At 42.0% G+C, this 16,869-nt stretch overlaps 1 protein-coding gene across 9 annotated transcripts in view; it reads right to left on the bottom strand.

The window, feature by feature from the left end:
- Nucleotides 1-16,869, bottom strand: part of SCAI (suppressor of cancer cell invasion) — a 169,484-nt gene that overhangs the window by 38,154 nt on the left and 114,461 nt on the right. For all 9 annotated transcript variants that reach the window (XM_056540589.1, XM_056540581.1, XM_056540584.1 and 6 more), the window contains exons 6-10: nucleotides 14,530-14,626; nucleotides 14,240-14,338; nucleotides 11,923-12,075; nucleotides 11,610-11,711; nucleotides 10,447-10,548 (exon numbers count right to left, since the gene is read on the bottom strand). In XM_056540589.1, the coding sequence (XP_056396564.1) occupies nucleotides 10,447-10,548; nucleotides 11,610-11,711; nucleotides 11,923-12,075; nucleotides 14,240-14,338; nucleotides 14,530-14,626 (553 nt within the window). The remainder of the gene's footprint in view (nucleotides 1-10,446; nucleotides 10,549-11,609; nucleotides 11,712-11,922; nucleotides 12,076-14,239; nucleotides 14,339-14,529; nucleotides 14,627-16,869) is intronic.

The raw sequence follows: 16,869 nt of genomic DNA, 5'->3' as shown, positions 1-16,869 counted from the left end.
TCTTATGTCACCACCACAGTGCTCTCTGCTGACCTCTTCTGTTCATTTTAGGAACTGTCCAGAGCAGGAGAAAATCCCCATAGCAAACATATGCTGCTCTGGACACTTCCTAAAGTGGACAGCAGAGGTCAGCAGAGAGCACTGTGGTCGTGACATAAGAAAAATCCATTATAAACATTTCCCCTGTAGTATACAGCCCCTAAAAGGTACTGGAAGGATTAAGATTTTTTAATAGAAATGATTTACAAATCTGTTGAACTTTGTGGCACCAGTTGATAAAAAAAAAAAAATAAAGTTTCCACAGGAGTACCCCTTTAATGACACGGACATTATCGATTTCTGTTTTCAGTTAATGCAGTGCACTTGGCTGTACAGAGTATTTTCCCACTTCTGATTTCTTCCTATTGTGTTTCTTTGTGTGCAGAGACCTCTATCTTCTGCCTTATCCATGTGTACCGTACCTTCGCAGAATGCATTTGCATATAAGCAGATCCTCATTAATTTATTTATTTAGTAGGCTACAACATAAGCAGGGGGCTGTCAAGAAGCAGACAACACATAACTACAGCCTAATACCACAGCGGCAGTCTAATGACTGGTAAGGAAATAAATAGCTAAAACGAAGTATTTAATTACTATAGAAACAAGTTACTTAGAGACAAGACATTACGGTGTGTGTATATATATATATATATATATATATATATATATGTATATGTGTGTGTACACACATTTATTTACATACACACACTATATATATATATATATATATATATATATATATATTATTATTATTATTTTACTAGATACTAGGGATGTAAGAAAAAAAAATCGATTTGCGCAATTATCGCGATTTTTCATTTGGCGATACTGAATTGAGTCAAAATATTTTTGAACCGATCCTTTTAGGGATGTGGAATTTGTATCTCCTGATGCCCGGAACAGCATGTCCCGGGTGTCAGGAGATACAAATTCCACATTTGAGGAGCTGGGCAGGTGAATTTTTCCGGCTCGTGCAAGCAGGGCCGGATCTGACGCGGCGTCGCTCTGGGTGTATGGAGCGGGCTCCCGACTCGTGACCGCTCCATACTCTGCGGCCCCCGGCTGTTTTCAGTAGCCGGGGGCCGCCGCTAATAGCCAGCATGCAGCGATCGCCACGGCTGGCTATTAACCCTTTAGATCGCCTCTGTCAAAGCTGACATCGGCGTCTAAAGGGATCTGTGAATGCTCCCTGGTCGGCTAGTGGGGTGGATCACCACTGAGGAGGTAGCCGGAGGGCTTACCTCTGCTTTCTGCTGTCCCGTGGCTGTCATTGATACAGCCTGGCTTGACTAGGCTCTATCAATGGATCACAGATCAATGGAGTTCAATAGAACTCCATTCACCTGTCTGAGGAATCTAATGATTCCGCATAAAAGTCTAATAAAGTGTATTAAAAAATAAATAAAGTTTTAATAAAAGTGTAAAAGACATTGTTTTTGAGACAGAATCGGGATATATCGCGATGTATCGTCACCTAGATGGTATCGCCCTGTCCCCTTATACCAAGGGCACAACCTTTTGGCGCACGCACAGCATAAATAGGGTGAAAATAAGGCGCAAATCATGTGGCGCAATTGGCACGCACAACTTTTCCGTGGAATCGATCACAAATTACACAAAAAAAAACATGCAAAAACCACTTTGAAAATCAACCCATGTCCCCCCCATTCTTGTAAGATTTGTGCTGGAGTTATCAGACAATCTCCATTTTCTCTCTTCTGGTTTAGCAAGTTTTTTATTTTTATTTATAACTATGCACAAAATTGCTGCAGAGCCTGTAATACTTTTCTATAACACAGCAGCCAGAGGAGGCAGAACTGCAGGGGTTGGATAGAGCAGCAGTTTGAACCAATCAGGAGACAGGAGGCGTGTCTTAGACTGCTGCAGCCAAATATAACTTACAGATCACAGTTCTGACCTAATGGATATGGCTAAAAAGGCAGTCAAGGAGCAAGATCAGAGTGAATACATTTTCAGGTGAGTTACCAATTCACACTGACCTATACATCTTTTTTTGAGCTCCTGACTGGACAGTCACTTTAATGCCTATTAAACCCAAATATGAGGAGAAGGTAACTTCTTCCTCCCTCATTGACACCACCGCCAAACAACACTATACTACCCATTTTATCTTGCCGATTTTTCACCTCGACTGTGCTTTCCAAAAATGCATGATTCTGAAGTATAGAAGGAAATCCACATGAATATGGAAATAACATACAAAGAAGACTCTGATGTTGCCCTAGAGACATTGGGGGACATTTACTAATCTAGTGTATTCTGGGTATGCTTATAGACCAGCGTATGTGGTAGTCTCCTGTCTATTGTGCTCCTAATTTATCAAAGGTCTCACAGCCCTTGATAAATTCTGTGCTCAGACTTCAGGGTCTACAGCTTAAACTGCATTTAGACCTGCTCCAACATGGTCTGACATTCCAGCGTATTTTGGGCAGATGCGACTTGTCGCACAAAAGTTGCACTTCATAAATTCAGCACCAATGCATTTTTCAATGCATTTCCGTCTAAAATAGACTTGCATGCATCATGTTCTAAAAATCCTCCACAGCAAAAGTCGCAGAAAAGTCGGACATATTTAGACTGCGACTTTCTGTGCGACAAATTTAGACAGGAAAAAACAGTCTAAATCCTTTGATAAATCTCACCCATTGTGTCTGGGGTACGAGTGACAACAGGGTAACCTCTACATGTTTTGTGGGTGTGACCTTCTTCCTATACTTTGAAAACATGCATATAGGTGAGTGATTATAGAAAAAATAAGACAGACCACAGAAGGGTTGTACATTGTACAGCAGTGTTTCCCAACCAATGTGCCCCCAGCTGTTGCAAAACTACAATTCCCAGCATGCCTGGAAAGCCAAAGGCTTTCCAGGCATGCTGGGAGTTGTAGTTTTGCAGCAGCTGGGGGCACACTGGTTGGAAAACAATGCTCTACAGGAAAAGTGTCATACAATGAGACAGTGCAGCAAAACCAAAGACGCCTTCTCCATGGGGGTCAATGGAAGCTTACAGTCAAGGATAGAATTTCACTGTATAACATCATATAAACCTGTATAAGCAGAACTATGCCAGCCACAGCACTGCTTGACCTGACGCCGGCGACAGTCCTCATGCTCACTGGTCGAATTTGTAAGTATTGTCAATATTACAACCAATCTCACTTGAAACCCTAATAAAAGTCTTATTGATTCTATCAAGGTTTTGAGAGATTTTCGTCCCACACGCTTAAAGACGATTGATTCTCAAACCAAGCGAAATGCTGTAAATTATTAATAAGAAACTTCCGAATGGAATCCAAGACTTTGCTTTATTATTTTATAATGTGCACTTGTTTGCTTGTTCGATACTGAAGATACCGAAATCACATTAACCAATCAATGCAGATTGCCATACATGGTTATGGTCCCAAGATACAATGGTTTCAACTCACAATGGTTGTACTGGAACCAATAAATATTGTAACTTGAGGGACCACAGTATAAAAAAATCTAATGATTGCTTCTAAAGGTTTCCCAGAGGGAAAAAGTGTAATAAATAAAAATTAAAAAATTAAAAAAAAGAAAGTTTTTACTGTTTTCTTTTTTAAAGAGTACCTGTCACCAAATAAAACTTTTAATATATTGTTCCTTGTGTAATTAGCAGACACTTTCCCATTCACTTGCTTTTAAAATTATCAACATAAATATGTTTAAAATGTAATATAAATAACGGTCACTAGGTGGCTCTGTTCTGTTCCCACAACTAAAACAGTGAGTTTGGTCTCCTCCCGGCGTGGCAGGAGACCAAACTCAGGAAGTGTTTCTCTGCACTGAGCTTGATTGAAAGATGCATAGAGCCTCACTGAAAGATTAAAAGAGCCTGAGGTGATCTCAATGATCTGCAATGATCTGAGGGCAGAAGTGGTCCCCCAGCAGGCTTCAGTGATGTCACGCTTGCTGGGGAACGGCCACTTTCTCCTGCTGGGAGGTTGCACTATGTGAGCAAGAAAAAAAAGATAGAGCTTTTTAAAGCTCTGATTTTTTTTTTTTTAAGGGTGGGAGGGGTGTTAGGAGTAGTTAGGGAACATAGCCTGAGTTAGTTTAGAAAAGTTTATTTGGTGACAGGTACTCTTTAAATATATATAAACATAAACATTACACCCCTCGTAATAAATTTTTTTTTTTTTATCACCCACAGTTTTCCTTTTTTTCAAATAAGATGTAATAAAAAAACATTTAGACCAGATTGACCTGATGAAGAAGGGAATATCCTTTGAAACGCATTTTCTGTTGTAACCACCGCAATCTATACAGCTTTTGTTTTAAAGGGGTACTCAGTCGGAAAATTTTTTTTTTTTAAATCAACTGGTGCCAGTACGGTCGGTAAGGATTAAGATTTTTAAACAGAAGTAATTTACAAATCTGTTTAATCTGTTTTCCACCAAAGTACCCCTTTAAGTATAAACTCAAAAGCTCCCAAAATATGCAAAACAGAGTTTTCTTTTCATTCTACAAGTACATTTTTTTAATTTTTTTTTGCTGCATATGTTATAGTATGGAGACCAATATGGAATGGAGCCATTACAAAGCATAATTGGTCCCGCAAAAACACAAGCAGTCATATGGGTCTGTGGATCGAAAATAATAAAGAGTTGTGGCTCTTGTAGGGCAAGGAGGTCTTTAAGGGCTAATTCACACTACGGAATCCCAGCCCAGAGATTTTCCAGGCAGAGATTCCATCTCTATTAGGATCACTCAGAAAAGCGTTGTCTCTTTAGACAGCAATGCATTTCTGAGCACATTCTGGCGTAAGATTGAACACATTCATTCTTTCAGGCAGGGTCTGGGGTTCCAAATTTCTGTGGCGGAACATCCGCCATGAAAATTCTGTAGTGTGAATGGTGCAGCAGAATCCTATTATAAGCAATGGAATGCTGGCATTACACAGTGTGAATGGGCCCTAAGGGGTTAAGATGATGGTCTGTTCCTTCTTTTACTCTCTGTTCAAACAAAAAAACTGACCAAAACTGATTCACCTACAGCACTTAACATGTTCACCTCAAAGAGACTTTGTAAGTGAAACTGCAGGTGAAGGATTATAACTGGTTTCCATAAGTGGTAAAGCGCATAGGTGGGTAGCTATTTTGATCCCCCCCCCCAGACCCAGCATAGTCCCCAGCTGGCTGAAATGCCTGTTGCTAGGTAACTGCCTGAAATTATTCAGACATGGCCAATCAAACACAGAGGAAAATATGAATCATTATAGTCTGAAGCATTCCCTAATGAATAATTACAATTACCAAGAGTAGAATAAAAACAAACGGCTGCATATACTGTACCTACATGTATACATGCTGTTGTCCTGTTATTTACAAGTTCCTATTTCAAATTTGTATCTACCCCTATCCATGCTTTAAATTGTTAGAGAAAAGCTGGGACGGATTGTTTTTATACCATCTTAAAGTAATAGAATATCATTAGTATAAGGTATCCCTTTACAAGTTCTATTTCAGCTGACATACACATGGACTGACCCGGCTGAGCATTCATGGGTTCTGAATGGAGAGACTCCCATGGTGGCTGCTTCTCTCTCTGAGAACTACAGGGTTGGGCAGCTGAACTCCAACAAGCCTGACCCCTTTCTCCCCCAAAATCACCTTTTAAAGGGTACCTCTCATCAAAAAAACTTTTGATATATTATAGATTAATGTATGCAGAATAACTTTACAATTGCATGTTATTAAAAAATATGCTTCTTTCTATTTAATTTTCCACTTTGAAGAAATGACCACTAGGGGTCTCCCTACCAGTCCTGGCAGCAAGCATTTCAGACTCATGCTGGAGTCCTAAACACTACGAGCTGCCAGTCTGCTTTGTTCACAAAGGAGAACACTCAGAGCTGCCAGCCTGCTTTGTTCACAGCCTGTTTGGCTGTGAACAAAGCAGGCTGGCAGCTCTGAGTGTTTAGGACTCCAGCATTAGTCAGAAATGCTTGCTGACAGGACTGATCGGGAAAAATACAATAGAAAGAAGCATATTTTTCATTAACATACTATTGGAAAGTTATTCAACATTCATTAATCTAAAATATATCAAAAGTTTATTTGATGAAAGGTACCCTTTAAGGGGGAGTGAAGAGGCTGCCACACACATTGGTCAGCCAGTCGTGTTTGGACAACTTTTAAGGGGTTTGGCCAGGAATAATAGTTATCCCCTCTCTTATCGATGGGGGGGTCCAACAGCTGTAACCCCAGCAAACTCCACAATGGGAAACAGAGGCTTCCCTGAGAATGGAGCTCCATTCATTCTTTATAGGAGCCCCGATGATAGGGGAACTTTGCACTTGGCTATCTTTAGCAGTTCATATAGAAAACTAAAGGAGCAGTGGTGCTTCATTCACAGGGAAGCCACTGATCCCACTGATCCTCATTCTGTAGATTACACGGGGGGGGGGGGGGGGGGGGTCGCAGCAGTCTAATAGTTATCCCCTATCCTAAGAATCGCAGAAAACTTGTATTCATGGGCAAATTCCTTGTACTGTATTATTGCCCTTCAGATTGTAACGGAGCTGGAGCACTGAATCAGAGGTCAGATCATCACTGCTCATAAAGTGATGGCGTAATCTCGCTAAATGCTATTATCTATGAGCTAATAAGTCTTTAATGTTGTGAATGTAACTAGTGTTTAACCCCTTAAGGACCAGGCCCATTTTGGCCTTAAGGACCAGACCAATTTTAATTTAGCATTTTCGTTTTTTCCTCCTCGCCTTCTAAAAATCATAACTCTCATATTTCCATCCACAGACCCATATGAGGGATTGTTTTTTGTGTCACTAATTGTACTTTGTCATAACATCACTTATTTTACCATAAAATGTACGGCGTAACCAAACAAATATTACTTATGTGGGAAAATTGAAAAGAAAACTGCAATTTAGCCAATTTTGGAAGGTTTTGTTTTCACGCTGTACACTTTCCAGTAAAAATGACATGTTTTCTTTATTCTGTGGGTCAAATTTAAAATCATACCCATGTTATATGCTTTTCTATAATTGTACCGCTTAAAAAAAATCTCAAACCATTTTAACAAAATTAGTATGTTTGAAATTGCCCAATTTTGACCACCTATAACTTTCTCATTTTTCCGTATATGGGGCGATATGAGGGCTAATTTTTTGCGCCATGATCAGTAGGTAGTTTTTATCAGTATCACTTTTGCTTAGGTTTTACTTTTTATATATTTATTATAACTTTTTTTTCAATAAAATGTGACAAAAATGCAGCAATTTTGGACTTTTTTTTTTTTTTTTTTTTTTTAAAGTTTACGCCGTTCACCATATGGGATAATTAACAATATTTTAATAGTTCAAACTTTTACGCATGCGGCAATACCAAATATGTGCATTAATTATTTTTTTACGCTTTTTGGGGGGTAAAATGGGAAAAACTGACGTTTTACTTTTTATTGGGGGAAGGGGATTTTTCTAATTTTTTAACTTTTTTATTTTACATTTTTTTACTTAAAAAATTTTTTTTTTAAATGTATTTATTATTTTTTTTTAGTCCCATAGGGGACTATTCATAGCAATCATTTGATTGCTAATACTGTTTAGTGCTACGTATAGGACACAGCACTGATCAGTATTATCGGTCACCTTTTGGTCTGGTCTGCTCGATTTCAGATCAGATCAGAAGACCCCGGGAGACAGCCGGAGGAAGGTGAGGGGACCTCCGGTTGCCATGCTGGATGATCGGTTCCCCGCGGCAGCGCTGCGGGCGATCCGATCATCCATTCAAAGTACCGTACTGCCGCAGATGCCGTGATCTGTATTGATCACGGCATCTGAGGGGTTAATGGCGGACATCCGCGCGATCGCGGATGTATGCCATTACCGGCGGGTTCCTGGCTGCGGATAGCAGCCGGGACCTGCCGCGCATGACGCGAGCACCGCTCCGGCGCTCGCAATCATGTCGGCGCGTAAGTGTACATCATGGTGCGTTAAGTACCACGTCACCATGACGTACATTTACGTCCGTTGTCGTTAAGGGGTTAAGCAAAGTGGATTACATGAACAAGAAATAAAATGGTTAACATGACTATCAACTGGTACGGTACATCCCAGTATATTTGACATAAAAAATAAAACAAAATAAAACTACAAATTCTCGGTGACTCATGCACTGCATATCAGGGGTTTAGAAGGTGAAATGTACCAAAGATTCAGTATAGCTTCAAGGTTACATTTCCTTGAAAGAGATTTTTCACTTTGGCTTATGGCAAAAATCCACAGATAATCTGTAGTAAAATATACATGTGTTTCAAGTCGATTTTACTATACATTTTGCCAAGGTTCCCACCTTCTGCAAAAGAAGGGTGAAGAATGCACTGAAAATATGTGGCTGTTCTAATACTTGTGGATGGGGTCTTGTAAGACTCCAAAGTGTGTACTGTACAGTCAATTATCACAGATTTGTGGCCTAAAAGGATTGTTACATCATGAGAACCCCTTTCTGATATGAAACAATCCCATGTGCATGTCTGTAGAAGAAGGATTAAAGGAGAACTGTAGTGCAAGACTTCTATATATTGCTGTGTCCAGGCTGCAAAAATAAACAAAATACATTTTCACACCTTCCTACTTTCCCCCCCGTCGGTCCGATACCGACCTCACGGTCCAGCAGTGCGAACCTCATTCAACTTCCTGGGGACGGAGACGTCACAGAGCCGTCGGCTTATCACCGGCTGCAGCGATGTCCCGCCCCGGCCTGTGTTAGGCTGAGAGCACTGTCATGTAAGAAGCCAGCCAGAGTTCCTTACATGATAGTGGGCTCAGCCTATGACGGGCCGGGGCGGGACATCGCTGCAGCCGGTGATAAGCCGACGGCTCTGTGACGTCTCCGTCCCCAGGAAGTTGAATGAGGTTCGCACCGCTGGACCGTGAGGCCGGTATCGGACCGACGGGGGGGGGGGGGGGAACGTAGGAAGGTGTGAAAATTTATTTTGTTTATTTTTGAAGCTCGGGCACAGCAATATATAGGAGTCTTGCACTACAGCTGTCCTTTAAGTTGGAAAGGTGAATAAAATGGAAATAAAAAAAATGGGAATATGGGGGCATAGTTTTAGAAAGCAAATAGCCAGATATTGGTTAGAAACCCAGATTCCATCTGCACAAGAGTGGAAGGAGCTGGTGCATCCGGTCATACAATTTAAAAAGCTCTGGATTAAAATAGAAATCAAGTCAATTTTCAGGTGTGAAATCCACAAAAAGATTTTAATAGGATTGATATAATTTAATTTTGTGTATGTGTGGGTTTTATTTTCTGGTTGGGGAGGAGTTTAGAGGACAGTATAGTATAGAAAAGGAAAAGTGTAGTATGCTACAGACTAGGGATCGACCGATATCGTTTTTTTATGGCCAACACCGATAATCGGTGGAGGTTATTCCGGTATAAGTTATCGGTATAAGTTATCGGCTATTTATCCCCTCACGTCACCGCTGCAGATCATTGATTTAAAACGAACGCTTTAAATCAATGCACTGCAGTGGCTTTTGCGGTGCCATAGGCCGCCGCCGCCGCCACCCGCTACTCTCCCCCTGCCTGTCCGGGGGTCCTTAGACCCATCACCGCACCGCTCCCCCCGCCGCGCCTAGGGGTGCCTCCAGCTGTTGCAAAACTACTACTCCCAGCATGCCCGGACAGCCGTTGGCTGTCCGGGCATGCTGGGAATTGTAGTTTTGCAACAGCTGGAGGGCCTACTGTAGGTATAGTATATTATACAGACCATCCCAGAACCCTGATTCACCTTCCCAGTTGCTGCAGGGACCGTCCGGGGAGGGTGGTCCTGGCCATCCATCCTTCCTGTAGTGTCCGGCGGCATTCCGGGTGGAGGGTGAACCGGTCCGGGCTGTCCTTCTTCTTTGGGGGTCCTCTTCTCTACTGGGGGGCAGGCTCCAGCCTAGTAACGCTGCATAGACGCCGATGCGCATCGACGCACCTGACGTCACGGCGTAGAGGCGTCTATGCAGCGTACTAGGACCACCTCCATTACGGGTAAGTTTAAATTTTTTTATTGACTAGGAGGGTGGGGGAGGGGCTCGACCGGTATAGCGGTATGGGCAAAAATCCATACCGTGGGAGAAAAAAAAACGGTATCCGGTTCATACCGGTATACCGCCCAGCACTACGGTGGGGGGTGCGACGCAGTGCAGTGGGTCGAGGGGGCGGTCACGGTGCGGTGGGGGCGGTGCAGGGGGCGGGGCTTGTCAGCTTATCGGCAAGGTAATTACCGATACCAATAATGCCCAAAATCGTGATTATCGGCCTATAATATCGGCCATACCGATAATCGGTCGATCCCTACTACAGACCCACTCAAACATTGTCAGAAACAACTCCAAAACACTTACCTTGAAAGATGCTGCAAGGAAGGTATATAGCTGACTGAAGGTTGGCTTATAGAGAAGATATTTATGAGGGTTCTCTCGTTTTGTAGGCTTCTCAGCAGGATCCTGCAAAACAGTTGCCACACGGATGAGAAAACTCCACCAGTATGATATACAATACTATCTGCCCAGGGCACTGTTCACACAACAAGTATGAATTCAGGTAATAATAGAGCAACGAGATCTACCTCTTTTCTATAGACCAAAGAGCAGTGTTTCCCAAGCAGGGTGCCTCCAGCTGTTGCAGAACTACAACTCCCAGCATGCCCGGACAGCCTACGGCTGTCCGGGCATGCTGAGAGTTGTAGTTCTGCAACAGCTGGATGCACCCTGCTTGGGAAACACTGCCATAGAATGACCCTATTGACTTTAATGGGGTCCACTTGGGAACCTTTCTTTTTGACGGTAAAAATAAGGCTTCAGTATGTGCTATTCATGCAGTCAAAACGCTAAGGCAAGGTTCACATCATGATTTAACCATCCGATTATCGGACCGTAAAATCGGACGAAATTGGATTGCAAAAAATCGTTTACAATCGTATGTAAAAATTTCTTTGCTATCCGATTTTAAAATCGTATCCAAAAATCGTACAGATAAAAATTCCATCCGATTTTCAATAAAAATCTGATCCTGTTTTTAAAATTAATATGTAGGCCAATGGCAATAAAGTTAAGTGTATGTGTTTTGAAGTCTACAGCACATGCGTATTAAAAAATCGTGTGCGATTAATCTGATAGAATCGCACAGTCACACGATTCCATGCGATTTACATAGACATCAATAATAAAAAAAAATCGGACACGATTTTGATCAGATTTAGAATCTGGACGAAAAATCGTGCTCAACCACGATTTTACCTCCGATCTTAAATCGTGCAAAATCGGATACGGATCAAAACTGATGCATTTGTTGTCTATCATTAATGAATGGAAGTCAATGGATACGACTTGGCGTGCAGATTTGTACGATTTCAAAGTCAAAAAATCGTGAGAAAAAGTAGGATGGTAAAATCGTGATGTGAATGCACCCTAACAGAACCCTCAATGGACTCCCAAATGGAAGAGCGGTCCATCTCGAGAATTCAAAAAAAATATATGACCAACAGTAATAGCGAATGTTTTGCTACCTGCAATCCTGGCTTATTCATTTGGGAGGTCAGATTCATCGGTTCTCTCTCCAGAGCTTGTAGCATTCGGAACATGTCTATTGTCAGCTCACTGAACTTCACCTGCGATAGAAGGGTACATCCAACAAAGTGAAACCTCTCCAGACAGTATACAGTATAGTATATAGAGAAATTAAATATTCAAAACACAAAACATTCTGCCTTAGATCTGGCGTGATCATCAAAAAGAGATAGCATTTTGAAGAATTTTCACAGAAATAACCCACTAGGTGGCGCCAGGAAAGTAGACATCGATGAGACAAAACCTTCTCACCTGATTATTGCAGTTGCCGATGATGAGCGCATCAGCTAGCGTCAACTGTCCCACAACCATGCCCTGCTCCAATATGGGTCCTGCACCCTCCGCCAGCCGATTCGATATTATTACAATGGTGTTGTCATCATTTAAAACCATCACAGGGTCTGCCTGCCACCGGAGAGAAGCGGAATATTAGGTGAAAAGTGCAGCTTTATCACGTGGAAGTAGCCAACAGCCGAACAGACAGTCTGCAGTGAAAAGAGATCCATTAAAGATGAAATATATTCAAGATGAAACCTCAGGAGAGATAAGCTGAAGGCCGTGTGAAATAAAACCGCTGCGACCCAATCATGAGGGAATAATCGCAGAGCCTTGGAACTTTCCAACAGTTCATCAGCCGGTGTCGGCTACTACTTCATTATTTAGATTAAATGTAAATGAGATGCCGCGCTGAAAGAAACGTCTCGGGAGGAAAACAAGGATTTTTCATGTATCGGATATGTTGCTTGAACCTGGAATGAGTAAATGATCTGCATCTTTTACACTCGGGCTAATGCATAATGTATAACCTGGCTAATCCCTGTCAAAATATTGCATTTGTACCCCTAATAGTCAGTTATGATAGAACAACATGCCCATACTAAATATTTCCTAAACCATTGATCATAAAAACGGAGTCATTTTCTTACTTTGTATTTAGAGTCACTGAAAGCCGATAGCGCCATCCTATGTGTTCCTTACCTGCAGATACCTACTTCTCTGAACATCTTAAAAATGCAGAAGCTTAATGTTTACTGGCTAAATTATTCTGTAAAATTATTATTTAGATCAGTGTTTCTCAACCAGGGTGCCTCCAGCTGTTGCAAAACTACAACTCCCAGCATGCCCGGACAGCCTTTGGCTGTCCCGGTATGCTGGGAGTTGTAGTTTTGCAACAGCTGGAGGCACCATGGTTGGGAAACACTGATTTAGATCCTGCCTTGAAATGAAGGTATAAAAAGGGGTTAAGTCAACCTGTATAAGTTATTAGCCTATCCTCCAGATGGACCATCAATATTAAAAGTATTGGCACCGATAAACTAAAGGGGCCCTGGTGTTGGCGTAAGCGCCGCAGCCTCTTCAATGTTTACTTGCGCTTGTCAATGCATCACTATACTATTTGGGGAGACTGTGTAAGGAACTGCAGCATTGCCCCGTTCATTTGAATAGAACAGCATTACAGTACATTGCACTGTGGCAAAGCAAGGATGAGTGCAAAAAAAACATAAATGAGCCCCAACAAACTGTAGCTGTCAGGGCATGCTGGAAGTTGTAGTGTTCCAGCAGCTGAAGAGTCTCATGTTGCAAATCACTGATCTACAACTATGCTCAGTGTGTAAACTAGACATATAGGCCCACATTTATCATTGCAGTGCAAGTGAAGCATTTTTTTACACCTTTTTTTGTGTGCTGATAAAGTGTAGGAACACAAAATTTATTAAAAGGTAAAAGAGCTTTGTAAAATTTTGTGCAGGTAACATTTTCTGAAATTTCTGTCTACACTTACAACAAAAAGCTACACCATATCTGGGCTGGTGTAGTTTTAGAGACTTTTCAGTGGCTTTGCGCCTTTTATTGCTTCTTTTTACAAAAAGGGGCAATGATAAATCCCTTCCATATCATGTCTATTGCCGAAATCAGTGGATTGCAACTCAAAATCAGTGGATTGCAACTCAAAATGAGCAGAAATGTATAAACAAAAAGGGGCAAAAAAAGGCGCAAAAAACCCTGCTTGCGCCTTTTTTGCCCCTTTTTTAGACATAAAAAACAGTCTAAAGACAATGATAAATGTGGGCCATTATCCCCTATCCAAAGGATACAGGATAAGATGTCTGATCGTGGGGGGTCCCGCTGCTTGGGACCCCCACAATCTCCCTGCTGCACCTGGCGTTCGTTTACAGCGACGGGTGCAGTGTCGGAGGCTCATGACGTCACATCCACGCCCCCTCAATGCAAGTTTATGGGGAGGGGGCGTGTCGCCCCCTCCCATAAACTTGCATTGAGAGGGCGTGGCCATGATTTAGCGAGCGGGGCGTGACCGTGACATCATGAGTCTCCGCCCCGCATCGCCAGTCATCCGGCACGGAGCGAAGTTCGGGATCGCGGTGTTCTCCAGCAGCGGGACCCAAGCGATCAGACATCTTATCCCCAATCCTTTGCATAGGAGATAAGATGTCTAGGGGCGGAGTACCCCTTTAATTATCAGTGCAATATATGAGATGTCAACATTCACTAGTAGCATTGTAAACTTGTAAGTAGAACTGGGATGTAGCCTCAAGGAAATATACGGTACCTCAATGAAAGCAGCTACTTCTTGAAGTACAAGATTCCACTCCAATTGATCTTCTGTATTGAAGCGATGTGTATAGTCTTCAATTTCATCCGACAGCTCCTATGGAGCAAATATCATTAATGAGACAATATTAGTTCACAACAAAAGACTTTGAGAGAAAAAAAACTACCCCATGGTCCATAAGGCCATTCTTCTAAATTAGAGGGTGACAAGGTACATAAAGAATGACAAACGCCAAAAGCAGGAAAACATGAATCACTGAAATAGAGAGAGCAGAGTCCATCAATTACCTTGACTAGGTCTTTAACAACATCCATTTTATTAAGCAAGAGGCAGACGACTATGAAGCGAGCATAGTACCGCAGCTTCTTCACAACCAGCTCAGGCCTAAGAAACAAATCACAATCATTATGGAAAGTTGGTATAATCCTAAAGGGGGACACATTTATCATTGTTTGCTTTGGTAAGTCCTGAAGGCATTTTTTTTTTGGGGGTTTAGTTTTCCTTATGTGCTACATATTTATCATACTATCACAGGGGGTTGATAAATTCGGAGCACATAAGCAAAACAAAAAAGTTGCAGATCTGATTTTTATGAGACTTATTTTTATTTGCTCACGTACGGGAGTTTTGTACTCCAGGTCAGACCTGGAGAAGACTTGCGACTTTTTGTAAGGGCTTTTTTGGCTTTTTTTTCTGCTTACGTGCGACTTTCCCACATCATAAATAAATGACCACTGCAAAGTGAAAACTAAAATATGCTCAGGTAAGGCTGTTTGTAACTTGTTGCTTACCCACAAAAGTCGCACAAAAAAGAAAAAAGTGCTAAGTGGCACGTGCAACTTTTTGGGCGCCCCGAGTAAGCAAAGAAGAAAAAAAAGGGCTCTAAATATCTTGATAAATATAGAGTTTTAATTTTTTTCAGGATGTAACCAACAACATGACAACCACACATACAACCTACGGACATAGGAGGTACAGAATACTATTAAACCAGCTACATTTCACCCCCTTATATTTGTCATTAAAAGTCCAGCAAATCACATTAACATTCGCTGGTCACCGAAATTCGAATATTCTATTGAGATTCAAGCTCTGTTTAGCAGAACCATGAGCGATCCAAGTCACACGGCCATATTGCAGCCATGTAAACTTTATTTAGAGGATTAGTGTGTAACAACTACATCACACTCAAATCGGCTTAGGATCCAAAGTTATAGGAAGCTTGTTAAGAATCAAAGGGGTAGTCTCATCTCAGAGCGGTGTCATACTAACAGAATGTCATAACTTTGACCAAGGACACTGTCCCATCCTGATAATGAGGGAATCTGTGAAGATTCAGCACTTTGGCCCATTTAGTGTTGCACACCGACACCTCTCCCCCAGGACAGGGGAAGCACAACCCTTAAAGGAGTACTCCACCCCTAGACATCTTATCCCCTATCCAAAGGATAGGGGATAAGATGTCTGATCTCTGATGTCTGATCTCTCCTGCAGCACCCCCTGTCATCTGGTGCATGGAGCGAACTTCGCTCCATGCCCGAGGACTGACGATGCAGGGGCCAGAGGCTAGTGACGTCACGCCCCCTCAATGCAAGTCTATGGGGCAGCCACCACGCCCCCTCCCATAGACTTGCAATGAGGGTGCGGGGCAGTGACGTCACAAGTCTCCAGCCCCTGCATCGCCAGTCATCAGGCACGGAGCGAAGTTCACTCCATGCGCCAGATGACAGGGGGTTCTGCAAGAGAGATCGCGGGGGTTCCCAGCGGCGGGACCCCCACGATCAGACATCTTATCCTCTATCTTTTGGATAGGGGATAAGATGTCTAGGGGCGGAGTACCCTTTTAAGTCGCAGGCGTGTTTTATAATTCAGTATAACGTCTCCCCAAAAAAGTAGTTTCAGAGTCTGTATTCTTTAAGACCCAGTTTATAGCCCTGACAACAAATCCAACTATAAATGTTTAAGAGCTTCAGACTTAATGGAGAAGGTAACGTTAAGAATAATGTATCCAACAAGCCTTAATGGAATTCTTATTCTGCAAAGGAACAATAGAGACTGTCCATTGATCTAGTAATAATAGTGCATCTGGGAAGTAACAAAAAGGTGGCGGCAAGGTATACTATAAAATTAGTGCACTTTGGAGCCTCTTTTGCAGCTATCATATTCGGGAGTTGCATAATAGGCATATTCCCAATAATTCCCCATTGTTGTAAACGTTCATTTACTGATGGGATCAATATCTTCCATACACACAGGTTGCATCAAGAAAACAATGCATTGGTATACTATGAATGCACTAGGCTGAGAGAAGCTAGACAGGCACAACTGCTGTAAAAGAAATGAGGTGAAGTTCCAGCTCCCAAAGATAAAAGTCCAAAATTTATTTCACATCATTAAAAACAAATGAAAAAAATGTAAACCCAAAAAGTGGTATTTAAAGCATAGCAGAAACGCCGACGCGTTTCGAACCATCATGGTTCTTCGTCATGGTACACCACTGACTGTCTCATGCATCCTTATATACTACAAGCAAGGCAAGAAATTAGCACACTTGCCTGAGTATGGAAACGCCTCTAATTGACGAAAGTTCCGGAGGTAAAATCATGACGTGGATTTTCAGGTGAGTA

Source organism: Hyla sarda, chromosome 9, assembly GCF_029499605.1.
Source record: "Hyla sarda isolate aHylSar1 chromosome 9, aHylSar1.hap1, whole genome shotgun sequence".
Lineage (NCBI taxonomy): Eukaryota > Metazoa > Chordata > Amphibia > Anura > Hylidae > Hyla > Hyla sarda.
This window is presented reverse-complemented; position numbering and strand designations above follow the sequence as displayed.